Here is a 17,657-nt window from a genome sequence, read left to right as displayed (position 1 = left end):
TGGGGAATGTACAAATTAAAAAAGAATCAATACTTTTATTTTTCTAGTCTCTAAATTTATTTTAAAACTGGGGAGGGAGAAGGCAGTACAGGTCATGCTCAGTGAGGAGATGGGGGTACCTCGGATGTCACTGCCCCGGGCATCATTTTCCGGACGTCATCTGTACATATTAAAACTTCCTGGAGCTTGAGTTGTTCAGAAAGTTTTTCATCTTATTTTTTTCGCCTGTTTACAATTATATCTTACACGGAAAAACTCCTTCTTCTATACAATGTCTTGCTTGTATGTAGGACAGAAAGGCTGCTATGCCTGAATTATGCCTCTTTTCCCTTATTTCTCTAAAGCTTAAAAATAGATGTCGAAGTTCCTTGAAAGGGTTTTGACTCCCTTCCTCCTTCTCTCCCTGGTCCTTAAGTAGACGAGGATCACCAAGCAGAATGTGGAAGCCAGCTGCTTTTTGGGAAATAAAAATGGCATCAGCTTTGGCAGACAGGGGTGAGATCAATCATTTCCTATGATCCCCAAACAATCTTCTCTCTGACCAAGGCCTGGAAAAGGGTAGTTGTGTAGCGGCAAAAACATACCACGAAAGGGACAAGAGGATTTTCACATGGTGAAGAATTCATTCCACGCACAGAACAACCCAGGCTCCAAACCTCACATGAAAGGAAATCTTGTAACCATTATATCCCATGTTCTTTGGACAGTAACAAGCAGGGAGTCCCAGAAAAAAATCCTCTCACTGAAAAAGTCACCCCACGATTCACTCTCTTCTCCCTGCTACCACGAAGTTCCCTGACAATATTCCGTGGGCAAAAAGGAGTTAACTCCTAGTTCATTTCCAACACAATGATTCAAATTGTGGACACAAGCTAAAAGCAAATTCCAGTTTCTTGTCTCATTCCTTTTGATACATACACATATATGTGTGTGTGTGTTTATGTATATTCTAATCAAGCATCCCAAGTTCAGAAAATACCTCTTAGGCTGTACAGAGTCATTAGCTATTCATGTTTATAGGGAAAGTCCTGCGGAAAGCTTTGCAGACTGATGAAGGCAGGTGCCCTATCTAACTTTTAAGTGTGTGTCAGGCATATAAGGTGGGGAGAGAGAAGCACTAGAATTTTTGTTTTTCGCTGAAGTGGATGACGCCAGCTCACTATCTGTAACGGCCTGCTCCTTTGGAATCAGCTCCCCGTGTCACAATGACCTGGCAAACTTGAATGCTTTCACTATCACTGGAGTCCTTGCAATCCTGCTTTGGCTGTGACCCATTCACTTTTGCCCCAACTTCTCCGAGATGCCTTACTCAGCATCTAATTAGTTAGGGAGGATTTGCCGCGGCTCTTAACCCTGACACAGAGTGGGAGGATGTGCTGCTGTGGGAGCCCAAATCTGTCCTGTCACTCCATTAATCAGATTTCCATAAAGCCACGCATGAACAACAGAATTTATCAGTGAGTGTTCAGATACACTCATAAATGCAATTATAAAAAATACCTACAATTATAGAGATAAGATAGCTGCACCTTTAGGGACTGATTTTTCGACCATGGTTACTTGACTCACCTTAGCAAAAGGCTTTATAAATCTCACACACACACACACACACACACAGTCCCAGGGAGCAGAGGACAGAAACATGAGAAAAGTAATTTCAAAATGATCACCTACTATGTTCCAAGTCACTTAATGTATCGTGGTGAAAATAAACTTGAAATTTGTGCACAGATTTTTAATATATACCAATATATAGCACATACACATCTGAGAATAGGTTTGTGCCTGATCTGCATTTACACGTATGTAAACACCACAAATAAGGCCTACTACTTTCCCCTCCCTTGCATTACAAATCAGACAGTACCTGTTAAGTGAAGTCTGCATGTTATACGTAGACTTTCAAAGTATAGGCCAGCACACAGGTACCTGTCTCTATGCTATAATTTGTATTTAAACAATTATCCACATATTTCTATTTTAGTGTTACATTATAAGAATGGATGATAAGAATTATATGTGAACATATGTCTACAGTTAAGACTTCAAAATAAAACACATTATCACTCAAATTAGAGAGGGGAACTAAATTGGAGGTAGCAGCCTACCGATTCAACAAGCTGAAATTACATGCCTCCTAATATAATATAAATATTTATTTTAGCATCATGACCGTAAGTTTGGTCAATTTAGTCCTTTTTTAGTAAGACATGATTACTAAAACACACCGACTGTAAGAAGGGAAGTAAAAAGGGAGGAGGCAAAGTGCAGAAACCTAGGGATGCATGATGCCTGGCAGTGAAAGTCATTTTCAAAGACCATTAACTATCAACTGCTTTACTCAGGTCTCTGGTTAAATAAGAATATACATCCTCTGTTAAAAGGGACAGGAGGGCTGCACGAGTGGGATAGAGTTTAGAATAAAAATGTATTACAAACTAGAAAGAAGAATCAAACCACGATATACAATTAGGCATCTGACTTGTATGAAACACTATGTGCCTTATAAACTGTTAATGAATAAACATTCAAATTATTTGGCGGGGGGGCAGGTAGGAAGTCAGACAAAACCACCATTTCCACTTGAAAATATAGATTCAACCAACAGAAACTGTGTTTGCCTATATGAATAGAAAGAACTAAAAGACTACTGGGAGAAAAATTCATTTCAAACCTGCTTTTAAATGGATTCCAGCAATGTTATTATATGCTTCTGACAATATATTTTATTTATCATTTCTCTGAAATGGGCTAGATTTTATATTAGTGAGAAAGTTTGCTTGACTCTGTCCTATCTCTGGTGAGCAGACGCTCTGGTATTAATGTAAATCACTGATTTAATTTTTAGCTTTTTTGGTTTGCCCCTCACCTATCCAGGAAATGATTTCTCTGGTGATAACTAACACATCATGCTAATGAGACAATCTAATGCACAATAGAAAAATGTCACTACTAATAATATTTGCATGAAGTTAAATAAAGCAACTGTAGAATAATGTCAGACAGTTGTTCTTTAACAAGACACAGTTTCACAATGAAATTATGTTGTTAATTTTGTTACATCATTGGGTGAATCCTAAATTACTACATAATGATGCACAGAGTCATTTATAATTCTAACTTAGTATTTCACTCATGTCTGAAAACAGACCTTATTAAGGGATCCACATCTTATTTGAAACAGGTTAAATATACCTCACTAATAATAAAAGGTAAATGCCTCTAGTAATGTGTAAAACTGTGGGCTCTAGCCCTTTACCTGCTATGGTTTCATTTCTGAAAAGATTTCAAAATATATTAGACTATTGCATCCCTTGAGGTAGCTACAAAAATTTTATTTGCTATTCTCTCACATGCACAAAAGATTTACAGAAATTGAAAAATCGCCATTTAAAGCCTGATTAAAAACAACAACAACAACTTCCAAAAGCAGTCCTGATTTTGTGCTTTTAACAGTACTTTGTGAGGTTAAAATGGGTAAAATAACATTCTGGACTCTAGGAGATGAACAGAGAAGATGAGCAAAGGGTTTCTGGTTATTCTCGACCTGTCACTGATCAAAGTGACCCAAAGAAGAACTCCCTTTACAAAAGTCAAGAGTCATGCCCTTTAAGGTTACCAAATATCTGTCTGTATGGAAAAATATTATCCCTTTTGAAAACATCATACTCAAATACAGGAGAAAAGAGGCAGGAAAATGCAGTCAAATTGTCACATCTCAAACTTTAGGGGAACAGACTTAGTTCCACCAAATCTAAATTGGCTTCAGATTGTGGTATCTTTTTCGTTAGAATTACACAGACTGAAGATTTACATATTAGCAGACCTAACTTTGCTCATACAAAACAAAAGACAAAGATTTTCATAACCCTACTTCCTAAATTACCCATAGAAGATACAACCCTAGAATATTAAATTTCAGTATCCATGAGCTATTTCACACTCTTAAGTTTTGCTGTAGTTAAATACTACGGATGGTGAATTCTCTATAACTCAGTTTTAAAACCTGCTAGTCACTCTTTTCTAATATTTAAAGAAACGGTCAGGTAAATCCTACAGTTTTTCTTATTACGGAAAACTTTGAAATAAAAAATATGCCCAATAAATTGTATTCATTTCATGAGCTAAGTCAATTTTTTCTTAGAAATTAAAATAATCATAATATAGAAAAAAACATCTCTATGCCTTAGAAATACAAAATTCTGCAGACTTGATTAAACTGGACAAACTTTTACCTGCAGTAAGACAAAAGCTGGCTTAAGGCGTATACTGAGACTAGTATTCCTTGAAACTGTTGGCTTCGCGAGATATCTTCCTTGCTCTGGCACATACACACATACATACACACACACACACACACACTCTCTCTCTCTCTCTCTCTCTCTCTCTCTCTCTGAATTAGCATTGCTGATGAACTATAGGTCAGGAAAATAAACATATTAAACATGTACAGCACATATATTTTTAGATTTACACATAGCTTCAATTTAAGTTTACACAATATTTATACAAACTAAAATGTCATCCTAAAGGAGAAAAAAAAAAACATGTAAACTCATATCCTCTTTCACATGCTTTCCAAAAATGCAGAGGAGGCTAAGCATTTAATAACCACGACAGGAGAAAAAAGAGGGGAAGGGAAGTCGCCAATTACTTCAAAACCAAAAAATAAAGAAAATATATTGAAATCACTACATTTTTTTAAATTGTGATTTTCTCCCTTTATTGTACTACTCTGTTTAGTAAATAGTATAATTAATATTATATAGTTTCATACAGCACCCATAATGCCTAAATTACTTCCCTATATTTCTACTCTTTTCATATAATCACTGATGCTCACTTTCACACATACATGCACATAGGTACACACAAAAGAGATTTTTATACACCCACAGAGTGAAACAGCTGGATCAAAGACATCATAATGGCTTAGCTGTACAAGTTTCTGTCTCTGAGCGATTTCAATTTATTTTCCTAACTTTGATCCATCATTTATATAATTTACTTTTATTTGTTTTTTAGCTAAAACGTTTTCCACGATTTAAAGTCTCCTTAGATTCAAATCTACTTGGAAATGGGTTAGTGCCAAAGAAGCAATCTAACACCATCTATGTGGTTCAATAGCCATTTATCAATTGATCATTATCTCTATCTGGTTTTATTAACTCTTTTCTAGCTAGAGGGAGACCTAAACCAATCTTCCCTTTCAAAACACACACACACACACACACACACACACAACACACACACACACACACACACACGACCTCCAGTAACTCAAGAAAACCCTGAATATGACATCTAATTTTTAAAGTGCCAGAACAAGTTATTTGGTCCTAAGGTCAGTGAAAACACACTCTGTGTTCCAACCACGAAAAGAGCCACCCAGGCAGGGACGTGCCTCAGAAATACACCTCTCAAAGCACTCGGCAACTCCAAGGAGTATCTCTGGGAGGAAATGAACTTTTTGACTTGCAAGAATGGGAAATTGCACATAAAGAGTTGCATATTGGGTTTGTGTTGATTGCATTTAAATCCCAGCTTACTGTATCAGCAGTAATCAGGGTCCCTCTACAGGATATGTCAAAATACACCTTATTCAAATGCATTTATCCTATCTAGAAGTGTGTGATACAGCTGTTCGCTAGCTAAATGCTGCAAAGCCCTGGCTCTCTGCACTATCTTTCGCAGATGTATTTCTAAACTTGCGGTAGTCTCCAGCCTGGCAAACTGCTTTCTTTCTTTCTTTAACAATACTTTAAAAATCGAATTAACTGAATAAAGTATTTAGTTCTCATTAACTCCTACAAACAAAATAGGTTTTTTAAAGAAGAACGCAGCTGCAGTATTTTTTGTAAATGAGTGGAGCACTATCCATTTTCTAACGACCTCCATCTACTTAAAATCCCAGTGAACTCGTCAGTAATACTTTCGTGCTGTGCGGAGGGTAGTATCATACTAACTCTTGCTGGTGGAGGCTTTTGAAAAGACGTGTCTGGGAGGGAGGCACCAGGGAACTTCCCTCCCTCGCTTGAGCACAGTCCAAGATGAAAGTTTCTGGGTTGTTTCCCTTCGCTTCCTCTCCCCCTTGCTCCCCCTCGGAGCCGCAGAGCCAGTGATTGTGCAAGAGGAGCCGGGCGCGCGGGGCGCGTAGGTACCACCGAGCGCACGGTACGTGGTACGAGCCGCGGACTCCGCTGATTAATGAGCAGTCGCCGGCGGCCTCGCGCGGACACGTTGGCTCTCCCCGCAGAGCCAGCGGCGGCGCAGCCGGCCAGCCCGAGGACGGCTCTGGGGAGGACGCCGAGGCTGCCCGAGTGTGAGTGCGTCGGCCGGTGGGCGGGCGGGCGGGAGCCGAGCGGGCGCTGCGGGAGCGAAGGGCGAGAGCGGATGAGGCGGCAGCGGCGGCGGCACGGAGGAAGTGGGACCGCCGGTGGCTCAGCCCGCCACACACGCCGCCTCCGCCCGCGCTCCTCGGCGCTGCCAGCGGCTCTTGCGCAGTATCCTCTCCCGGGCCGGGTCGGAGTCGAGCCGCTTCCAGCCCCGGGAAGTCCGTCGGGCAGGGCCGAGGGGCCCCTGCATTTTATGGCTGTGGGGTTGGTAAACCTACTCCGAGACAGCAGCCACTTGGATGAAGTGATTAATGCAGATAGAAAGATAACATGGGGGGGGGGGTTGTGGTTGTTTTTAATTTTTAACAGAAAACAAAGAAATAAATGAAGTCTTCCCCTGACCCAGGACCCAGGCTGGACTGTGAAACTTTGCCACAGATGTCTTTGCTTTCTTTTACTTCGGTATCCTTTCCCCCCTTTTCTTGTAAGTAGTCCTTAGGGAAGCCGTGAAGTAACCCTGCACGTTCCAATAACAGTTATGACATAACAGAACCCAACTACGAAGTGATCACAATTCAAAAATGTTTAGTAAGGAAAATACCAGAAACAGAAGTGCACATAACAATTCAAGGTTTCCTTTAAAAAAAAATGAAAGTAACTTACCTGTTGGGACATTCTGAATAAGAGGTTAGTATCAGCGTTTTGCCATGTCCCCATGAACCCTGGTTCAGCCGGAGTCGTTCTGGTTCCGAACTGCATGGAGTTGTCAGTACAGCAGTCTCTTAAAGTCAAGTCTCTTGCCCTCTTTGGCTCTCTGTCTCTCTGTGTCTCTCTTTCTCTCACATCCACTTCTGCCTCTTCTGACTGAAAAGTGAAGGTGGATTTTTTGAGCCTCTTGGCAGCCAGTAGCAGGAGTGTAGTGTAGTTAAGAAGCTGGCTGAACTGTGCATTTCACTGGGGAAGGGGGAGATTTGGGGGAAGGAGGGGGTCAGAGCTTCTTTCGCACCTTCTGCACAGATACCCCTATCATTTATGCATAGATTGTGACTCCCCGAGCTTGCCTTTGCTCGGTTTAACAGCTGCCTGTCAGGTGTGCAGGCAGCACTGGAGACCCAACCATCAGCTTCAAACTCTCAGCTACTGCATGTCATTGGATAGCAGAGCTAAGAGTCAACTGCACTGTTCCACTGTCAGGCACTAAATGACACCCTGCACTAACCCCTCTCCAGACACACGGATAGAGAGATACGCACATATGCACACTCCAAGCAGCACCATGATCAGGGATGGTCCATGGGGCAAGGAGAGACTGGGGCCCTTCCCGGGGAATTTTTCCCAACAATGCTTTCGGGTATAGCATGCAATATCTGACATCAGTCTTTGCTTTAACATTTGTAAACTGCTAGGCTTAAAAACATTTTTTTCCCCTAATTACACTGGAAGAAAGAAAAATATTCAGCTGTAAGAGAATGTGAAGTTGGCTTAGGTGTTGTCTAAATGTTAGCTCCTAAAAGTCATATAGTATGTGCTGGGCTATTTATAACCACATATAAACTTCTAGAGAAAATAATATACATAGAGACGTGACCTTACACTCTAAAAGGTAAATAAATAAACCTAGCAGTTTTTTGAACATAGAAGATGCACAATAAACATCTGCAAAATAAATACACACTATTTACTACCCAGTTCCCTCAGGGCATTAATTACTCAATTGGATGTTGAACAATAAGAAACTGAATGGAAAAGGAAAAAAGTGTACCTTTTCTTAAAGCTCAAAAGTAGAAAAAAAAATCCTTTGTTAAAGTTCCTGGATGAAGCCCCTACAATATCCTTTCAAATCATAAAAAAGAAAAAGATGAAGAAGAAAAGCCTGTCCCATTTCAGGTAAAAAGTAATGAATATAAAAACTCCATTTTTCAGTCAAGCTCTCCATGGAAAATTCTATAACGTTTTCCAGCCTGATGAAATATAACCTCGATAGTGTGTCATATTTTTAATTAAACCAGGTTTAAAACAAAACATCTATTTATTAGATCATATTTATCTACCTTATTGATGGAAAAGCAGAACTGAACAAAATGCACTGTACATAAGCAGTAACTCCAAAATGGAAAGCTAAATTCATGTCATCTCATAAAAGTAGTCAGCAGGAAAAAGCCATCCTTCCTAAACTTAAAACGTAAGGCACATTAATCTTCGACCACCTACAAATACCGAGGACAAATGTACCACTCTCCTTGCTCTTTCTTAACTCAAGAATAACAATAAACCTTACTCTCTGAAACAACAAAAGAAACAGAAAAGAGCTTCCGTGGCAGCTCCATGTCATTAGTGGACAATGAGAAAAGATGAGAAAACGTGCACTGTGTTGACACAAATGTGCCTTCCCCTCTAGAACCGACATCTCCTGAAAGCTTTTCTGTTAAACTTCCCTCCGGTTCACCACCATTAAGCACAAAACAAGTCTCAAAAGCAGCAAATTCAATATCTGAAGAGAAACAAACAAGAACCCGAAGAATTGTTGCCTTAAAATATATTAAGTCCACCTGTGGTCAATAAAAATATTCTTGAGGGGGGGAGGGCAGGAAAAAGACCCTGTGAGTCAATTGTCAACAGTGACTGTACCTTTACAGCTAGCTATTACCCACTTAAACTCCCTCTAAAATTTGCTAGCCTCTTGATTTCTGAAGTGGCACTCAGTGCCTCAGTCAAGCTGCATGCTCAGCTCCTGACCTTCCCACTAATGGCTGTTATTTGTGGGAGGCTTAAGGACACTGTCAATAGCAAGCTTCCTCCTCGGTCCTTGCAGGCTCTGTTGTATCGCTTTGCCTGCGTGTTCTCTCTAGCGTGCCTCTGGCTCTCCTGCTTTCACCCTCTCAGCTCCCCCTCCTTCCTTCTTCTCTCCTTCACTCCCTCTTCCTTTTCTTCCAGCCCCCACCCCTCCTTTCTCTCAGTCCTGTGGTCCTCTCCTTTCCCAGGTATCCCCTCCTCACCAACCACACACACACACACACACACAACACAAAAATCAACTGGCATGCAGCAGCAAGCACCTGCAGTAATAGACTCTTTTATTAAAACTGTTATTCTGCAAGACTTGAAATTCCCCGTGGACTGGGCCATGTCAAAGCCGATATAATTAACTAGAGGCTCAGCAATGGATCAATTACCAGACAAGCAAGTGATAGTGAAATCAATGAAAGATCATCAGCCACATTATCAGTGTTGCAACTCATTAGGGCAAAACTGAGAAATGTGCTCAAAGCGAGCCCAAGCAAGGTGGCATTACAAAACAAAGGGCTAATTTGGAGACCCTGCTGTGAACAATCTGTAACAGAATTAGCCTTTTTTCCCCCTAAACTGCACAGCTCAGTAACTAAATGTGACAGACTGAGAGAAGCAGTTTATTAAGACACCAACCCCAAGTTTATTTAGTTCATAAACTCTCTCCTAGAAAATCAATACAGTCTGTACAGGGTTATTAGGCTGACTAGGTAATACATCCAAATCTAGTCTGCCTGGCCAGCAGTCATCTGACAAAATGCTACCCAGAGTAGACAAACTGAGCTCTTTCAGAGAGCAAAACTTGGGTTGCTCTAGATGAAACAGGTCTACAGCGTAACGAGTATCTGGCACATTACTGCCAAGGCACAAGCCTCAAAGCACCAGATTATCTTTCTACGGTTTAAAAAAAAATTTTTTTTTTACCTACAACTCTACCATGCAATTCTGCACCTGCTAAATGGATTTGATCAAACAAAATTTTAACTTGTTTGTAAGAATAGTCTACAAAGAAGACAAGCTTTATTACAATGAGATAACAATTAAGCCAGACTTAGCAAGAAATGAATGAATGAGTCAACTAAAACAAAAACCTCAAGCATATACACATGCTGTGCTTTACAGATTTTAAGTTTCAAACATTCATTTTTAAATCCAGTTTTCAAAATACAAATTTGACTCCTCTAGAACTTGCCACTCACTTCCACATATAAACACAGCATGCAGAGTCCTCAGTCTTAGGATAATCTTCTGTCTAGCAAGCAGGACACCTGTATCATTTTAAGGACACAGGTACAAAAACTATATACCCACAAGGTACACAGAAGACTTTTGAGTTTGTCCACTGGCTGTATAGTCTGCAGATTGTAGAATAACTGTCTGGAATCATTTGTATTAAAATTACTTAAAACTAGGGGAGTAGAAGCAGGCATCACTTACACAGTAATTGTTTTTCTGCTCTCCTGATTCCATGTATTTCTACTTAAAGAATCACAAATCCTAAAGGCTATGTGTTGGCTTTCCCACCCTTACTGATAGTGAGAGATGGACCATGGGAAGAAGAAGTACACCAACTAGGTCTAAATGGCACCCAAGTTATTAAAGATATTATGGGAATGTGAATACCTCCACCTCACCACAACATGTAGCAGAAATACACTTACACAAAAGAAACTCAAATGAAGTTTACAGTGTTAAAACAGATTGGAGAACGGAAGGAAAAAACAAAAAGACAACAGCTTTTGGAAGTGATTTCTGATGTTTATGATGTTTTCACATTTAAAATGTTCCAAGAAAAGGATTACATTATTAACATGACTTCAGTGTACTGGCTCTAAGATACTAAATTCTAAATTTCAAGAAAAAAAATCTTTATTTTCATAGGACTTTAATAAAATCCAATTTATAGATTGCTGTAAATAAACATTTTTCCCCTAACTTTTTTTTTTTTTTTTTGCTGTACGCGGGCCTCTCACTGCTGTGGCCTCTCCCGTTGCGGAGCACAGGCTCCGGACACACAGGCTCCGCGGCCATGGCTCGCGGGCCCAGCCGCTCCGCGGCATGTGGGATCTTCCGGGATCGGGGCACGAACCCGTGTCCCCTGCATCGGCAGGCGGACTCTCAACCACTGCGCCACCAGGGAAGCCCTCCCCTAACTTTTGAGCTGGTACTCTACTAAGCATTTCAAAGCTCATGTTTTTGAGTAATCTGTAAAAAAAGTTAGATATATATAGATATAGATATTCTACTAAGAATAGTCTATTGGTATCTATACTATAGATACCAATGTCTCAGATCATAATCAAAAGTTGTAATTACAGAGAAATTTTATTCTTAAAAACCTTTTTGCATATAACTACATACTGTGTATGTACCCTCAGTGAGATCCAATTAGTTGCAAAGAATTTGCATTTCAGTTAGTGTGGGATAACAAGACTACAGGGAGGCACAATGCAATTCCAACAGCAGGGTAAGAAAGTGTGTTCTTTTTTGTTAGCTCTGTAAGCAGTAATTCCCACAACTGACTGTTGTAAATGTTACTGATCTTTTCAATATTTGGGTATTGAGATGGGTTAGGTTTTTCCCTCCATTAAAAAAAAAAAAATCACATGTTGGTGCAGATATTAGCCACAATGAACACCTTGAAGAAACAAATGAGCGAAGGATTTTGTTTTGCGTGTTTGTATGTGGGTTTTTTTTTGGGGGGGGATTGCATACTTTTTCTTTTTGATACTTATTATAATTCCTTTAAAGGCACATTGCTTTCTTAAAATAAGTTCCATAAGTGGAGGTAAGGAAGCGTCATTGAGATACTTTCATATAAAAATATATGGTTTTGTGATAAAGGCATATATTTAGTACACTGAGAAATTACTCAAGGATTTTCCTTTTTTCTAGCTATGTTTCCAACAATGTAAATCCTAAGCAAATATCAAATAAATGTACAATTTATATACACAGTTTAACAAGCATCTGTAGGACTTCTGCTGGTTCACGGAACAATACCTGTAATTCCCTAGGTTCAGTTCAGCAGCTGTTAACAGATTCTGTAATCTGTAATGACAGTAAACTGGCCTTTGCTCTTCTTTTATTCACTATTCATTTTCAAGGCTTGGTTAAGTACAGAGCTGGGTTAAAGATCAGTGGTTTTTCATGTGACACAAGCTGGTATTCATCTAATGGCTTGTCAAGACAAAACTGTCCCTGTTCTTGCCAAAATAATAAAAATGACGCTCCACATCGCATGACAATCAGCACTTCCTTGTGGCAAAACAACTCAAGCTTTTGTACTTCACATATTTTATAGAGAAAAATATTCAATAATTGGCTATCCAATCCTATCTGTGGAATTAGGCTGCCATTCTCAATGGAGATTTTTTAAATGTTATGACCTCTCAACACGTAAACTAGTTTCTAATCAAATCACACTTTACAGTATAAAAAGAATGCTGAAGCTACAAATTCGTATGGCATTAAGGTATATAACTTAATATATGCAAATTATGCAGAAGCAGCAGGCTGGGCCCAGTCACAGAGGTGGGGGGAACCAATTGAGGAAAAGTCATTTTTCTTGAGAACAAAGTATGGGACTTGCTTTGCAACATCTGTTGGGCTGTGTGAAATGTTAACAGATGTCTTAAGTGTAAAAAGGAAAAAGAATTAATAAAGGAAACCTCCTCTGAGCAGATAATCCACCCAAATTTCCATATTCCAGAGAAAAAAAGTTGACAGCAACCTTTTTCCCCTTTGAGACCTGCCATCCCTACTTTTTATTGTGTAAAGTTTCATTTTCTATGTGAGGCTAAGGGGGAAAATTCTTTGACTCACTATAAAGAATAGAGAAAACGTAAAACAATAATTTCCACTGAGGTTTCCCCTTTGTGAATAATTATATCATAATCTAAGCTGCCTGTTTTCCCTTGAGTCATATAGGTCATTTGATGCCAAGACACTGAAAATTCACCCCTCCCCCCAAAAAAAATCATACAAAAAGATGAACTATTATTCCACTCTGCCTGCATGTTTTGGGGGAAAGGAAGGAAAGGAGATTAAAAAGCAGCTTTTAAGATAGAGTTCAGATATGAACACATCTCTACCCTTGAAGGGGATTCACATCACACCTACATCTCCCACTCTCCACTGGCTCCTAATTTCCTTCCATTACCAGCCTTGTAAGAGTTGAAGTACCCCTCTTTCAACCGCCAGTTGTTCTACAGAAGCAAAGTCTGATGATCTTGAAGAAAGTTTTTGGATTCTGCTAGTTGGATCCCTGCATTTAAATTTTAAGGAAACCGGAAAACTTTTCTTAGTTAACAATTCTCATTCGTGTCTCAATTTACCAGATGATCTAGGCACACCTGAAGGCAGCCGCCTTTAATCCAGATTAAAAAGATGATGCAAGCTGCCAACTACTGAATCTAACCCTGTGCCCGCTTGTGTATGAATGGACTGAACTATGCACCTGTAGTCTTCTATAAATCTTCCTCTTTGGAGACATCAATCCTATTGCTTATTCTCTGAAATTCTGGGACATAAATTTGGGCTGACAGCTCATGGATTAACCAACTCAAAATGCAGTTAAGGATCTTTATAGATTCAAATGAAGGAGGAAAAAAATGGTGGTGTCCCCTTGGATTGCCAGTCTCAATCACTGGCCCCTCTCTCCTCTACGAGATTCTGTGTTAAAATTGTACGTTACAATTTACAACTGTTTACAACTACACCTTCTCCAGACAGCCCTGGCAGCCTGCACTGGGCATTTCAGTATATAGAAACCTCAGCCAGAAGAGCTTGAGGATTTCAGGGGACAAGAAACGCAGGCATACCTTTTATTTTTGGTTAGTTTGTTTTTTGCCAAAGCATCATGGGTACTAAATGCTCTAGTGTTTACTCACAGGAATACCACATGAGAGCACATGACCAAAAAATAACAACAATATTAACTGCTGTACCAAAAAAATCGATCAGCTACACTGAGGGAGAAGCTTGTGCACTGAAAACATCATAATGTGATCTCAGACTATGGGGAAAACAGGCCTCCTAAAATTAAGCTTGAATAGGACAGAGATTTAAATCACTTTCAGCAGTGGCAGGAACATCCCCCATAAGCAAATACTACCTAAACACTTCATCCTTCTATGGCAAAAGGGAGAAACCGCTCTGGTTGACACTTGCCTCTGTACCAACTGGCACAATCAATGTGATACAGCATCTGCTGACAGCCTAATCAGGGCCTCAATTTCAGAGAAACACATCAAGGATGTGTTTTCAGGGATATATCCAAATGCCATAATCCCTTGATACGCTCTAAAAAAAATTTAAAATAAAGAGAACTTGGGTAGGGTGTGGTAGATGAGGTAGTTTATAAAATGTTAGGGAAATGATGAATCCTTAGAATCAGGACATTTGCAGATGCAAAAGCATCTGAGGTTGGCATGAATCTCGAGCCTCCAAAAAAAAAAAGAAAGAAATATTTTACCTACCCAGTTTTGGCTTAAAGACAGAAAACTGACTTTATTCATCTTTTCTCAGCTATGAACAGTGACAATGGCTTCTTCCTACCATAATGTAAAGTTCACGTTTTATGAGAAAGTCTGGAGGAAAACAACCAGTAACGTGTTTCCTTAAATGAGCATCAAAAAACAGGCTGGGGAGCATACAGCAGGCAATTAGTTTTGTAGGACCATGAAGAGCTACAAGGACTGTAAAGATAGTGCTAATTTCTCTATTTACTTCCTTCTAAAGTCTGCAGACCCAAGAAACGTGCAGCCCCAGTGAACTTATCATAATAATAGTTCAAATTACTGTCGGGAAGGAAGATTGAGATTCGCAGGCACCCAGTTAATCCAGCACTGCTTTTAGAGCCCTCATACCTCAAAAAAAAAAAAAAAAGTGAAATACTAGTATATGTGAAGTTTCATAATCTTTGGAAAACCACAGAGGCTATTTCAGATAGATAGATAGATAGATAGATAGATATAGATAGATAGATAGATAGACTTATTTAAATGAAAAAATGTTGAAACAAAGCAAATTTGAGTAAACCTGAAGATTGTTTTCAAAATTAAGGAACTCAGAAGATGCCAGAAACTCATTAACAGCATATTAAAAACAGGAAGACTTAATGGGTAACTTAGTTCTGAATAGTGATGACCTTCGGTGGGGAGTAGTGACTACAAGAGGCACAAGGAAAGCTGCTGAGGTCCAGGTGATGTCCTGAATCTCCACCTCATTGGTGGTTCTGGGTATGATCACTTTGTAAATATTCACCAAGCCGTATACCCTTATGATTTGTACACTTTTCTGTATGCATGTTATACTTCGGTTCTAAAAGTTTACTACTGCTACTGTGAATGATACTGCTAGTAAAAACAATAAATTAGAACTATGTAAAAGAAAGAAAAAGAGGGAAAAGAAAAACTAAGGGGGGAGTGGGAGAGAATAGAGAAGGGCAGAAGAGGGCAGATACTTTATCACAGTCAAAAATCATTCATGGGCTTCCCTGGTGGCGCAGTGGTTGAGAGTCCGCCTGCCGATGCAGGGGACACGGGTTCGTGCCCCGATCCCGGAAGATCCCACATGCCGCGGAGCGGCTGGGCCCGCGAGCCATGGCCGCGGAGCCTGTGTGTCCGGAGCCTGTGCTCCGCAACGGGAGAGGCCACAGCAGTGAGAGGCCCGCGTACAGCAAAAAAAAAAAAAAAAAAATCATTCATGTAACTGCCACTAAATGTACTGCTCGCAATGATTTCTTTAAAGGTAGTAAGTGTGAGGAATCAAGCAAATACCTGAGTTTCACAAAATGGAGATAAGTGTGAAAGACAGTAAAAGGGAGGGAGACAATATTTAGGTGAGAGATACCTTACCTAGGCGGTGCCAGAATGGGAGTGTATCCAAGAGGCTTAAATGTACCTCAACTTGAACAGCATCAGCCCCACAACAGGGGATCCTGAAAGGTGCTTGCCCGCCCTGCTCATTAAGCCTATCCTCTGACTTGTGACTATGGCTATCTGCAGTGGGTGCTAGGCATGCCTGTTGAGAGACTGGGGAGGAGATTACACATACTCTGCAGACAGTATTATTTGGAGACACTGAGTACATTAAAACAGATAAAAACAAAAACAAAAACAAAAACAATTGCAAATCCACTCCTCTGACCACCTAAACACTTTTTAAGAGTTAACAGTCTCTAAGGCTGACAGCAGCCAACCATTAAATAAGTCCTGGAGAGAATGGAAGTAACAAAGTGGGAAGAAGTGAGTAATTTGCTGATTGATAAGGTATACACTTTTGCCCTGACTAGCTCAGTTTCTAGCTCCCTTTTCTTCCATGTGTTATAAAGACATATTTTAAACTAAGCACTTTTAGCCACTGTTAGGGAATGCTGATCAAAGCCCTACTTGCCAACTACAAGAAGGTGTGGGGAACACGAAAGTTAAAACAAAGTCCCTGCTCATGAGAAGTTTACAATCTAGTACAGATAAGCCAGATCTATAATCTAGTACAGATAAGCCATGTACAAAAACAACCTTAATAAAACAACATGATAAGTAGAGGTAGCAGCCAAAGTGTATAGGACTTAAGAAAAGGAGATTCCTTCCAGCTGGTATGGGAAGAGAAAGTTTCTAAGCAGAAGCAGCATTTGCACCGGAACTTAAGAACTGATAATTTTCCTAAAGAAGTGGTCCACTGGACTTCCCTGGTGGTCCAGTGGTTGAGATTCTGCACTTGCAACGCAGGAGATGTGGGTTTGATCCCTGGTCGGGGAACTAAGATCCCACATGCCACATGGCACAGCCAAAAAATTTTTAAAAAGTAGAGAAGTGAGAGCTGTCAAAAATTGAATCAGAGTACCGAGGCCAATGGAAAGGAGACACCCTAAAGAAGTGGTCCAGTTGGACTAGAACGTTAAGGCGGAATCTGTGTAGAGCGATGATGAATGAAAGGGGTAGACTGGTCAGTGGGAACTATTATAATGGGAGGGGTCCTGTATGTCACTAGGAAGAGTTGCTATTTATCCTGTTATCCATCAACAGTCAAGACTGCTGAAAGCTTCTCAAGAGCAGCACGGTATGAACATTACTGTACTTGAAGAGGATTTATCTGGCAACAGCATGACTAACGGACTGAAGTGTGAAAAGACAGAAGCAAAGATACCAATTAGGATAGCTATTATAACAATCTGGGTAAAAAGACTACAGGCAATAGGGCTGGGGAAAAAAGAGCAAGATACAACATGGAGATAAAATCCAGGGGACAAGAATGACTGATGTGTGTAACAAATGAGAAGAGCCAAAGATGACACTAAAGCTCTGATACTCTGAGCACAGGAAACCGGTAGCACTCTCAACAGACATGGGAACAAACGAGTTGGTGGGCATATACAGTAAGCTCAGTTTGAGAAAACAGTAGGTCATGCTGGTGACGAGGCAACTAGAAACATTCAGAACACAGGCTGACACTGTAGTTACTGGATCTGAGAATCATCAATAGAGAAGTGACACAACAGGTAAAAGAAAGTGGCCAAAGTTAGCATCTTGG

The 17,657-nt window shown here is 40.1% G+C and overlaps 1 protein-coding gene and 1 long non-coding RNA gene across 11 annotated transcripts in view; one reads left to right on the top strand and one right to left on the bottom strand.

The window, feature by feature from the left end:
• BNC2 (basonuclin zinc finger protein 2) overlaps positions 1-17,657 on the bottom strand; it is a 436,262-nt gene that overhangs the window by 294,878 nt on the left and 123,727 nt on the right. For 8 of the 10 annotated variants that reach the window (XM_082604098.1, XM_082604102.1, XM_082604103.1 and 5 more), the window contains exon 2: positions 6,999-7,199. The exons of the other annotated variants lie outside the window; for them this stretch is intronic. In XM_082604098.1, coding sequence (XP_082460224.1) covers positions 6,999-7,199 — 201 coding nt within the window. The remainder of the gene's footprint in view (positions 1-6,998; positions 7,200-17,657) is intronic. 10 annotated transcript variants of the gene reach the window in all.
• On the top strand, positions 5,237-13,620 carry LOC309794089. Its single transcript, XR_014291981.1, has 2 exons — positions 5,237-6,174; positions 13,463-13,620. It is a non-coding gene; the product is annotated as an uncharacterized lncRNA (long non-coding RNA).

This window comes from Mesoplodon mirus (assembly GCF_964341445.2).
Source record: "Mesoplodon mirus genome assembly, chromosome: 1".
Taxonomy (NCBI): Eukaryota; Metazoa; Chordata; class Mammalia; order Artiodactyla; family Ziphiidae; genus Mesoplodon; species Mesoplodon mirus.
The sequence above is the reverse complement of the archived record's forward strand: the minus strand, read 5'-3'. Positions and strand labels throughout refer to the sequence as shown.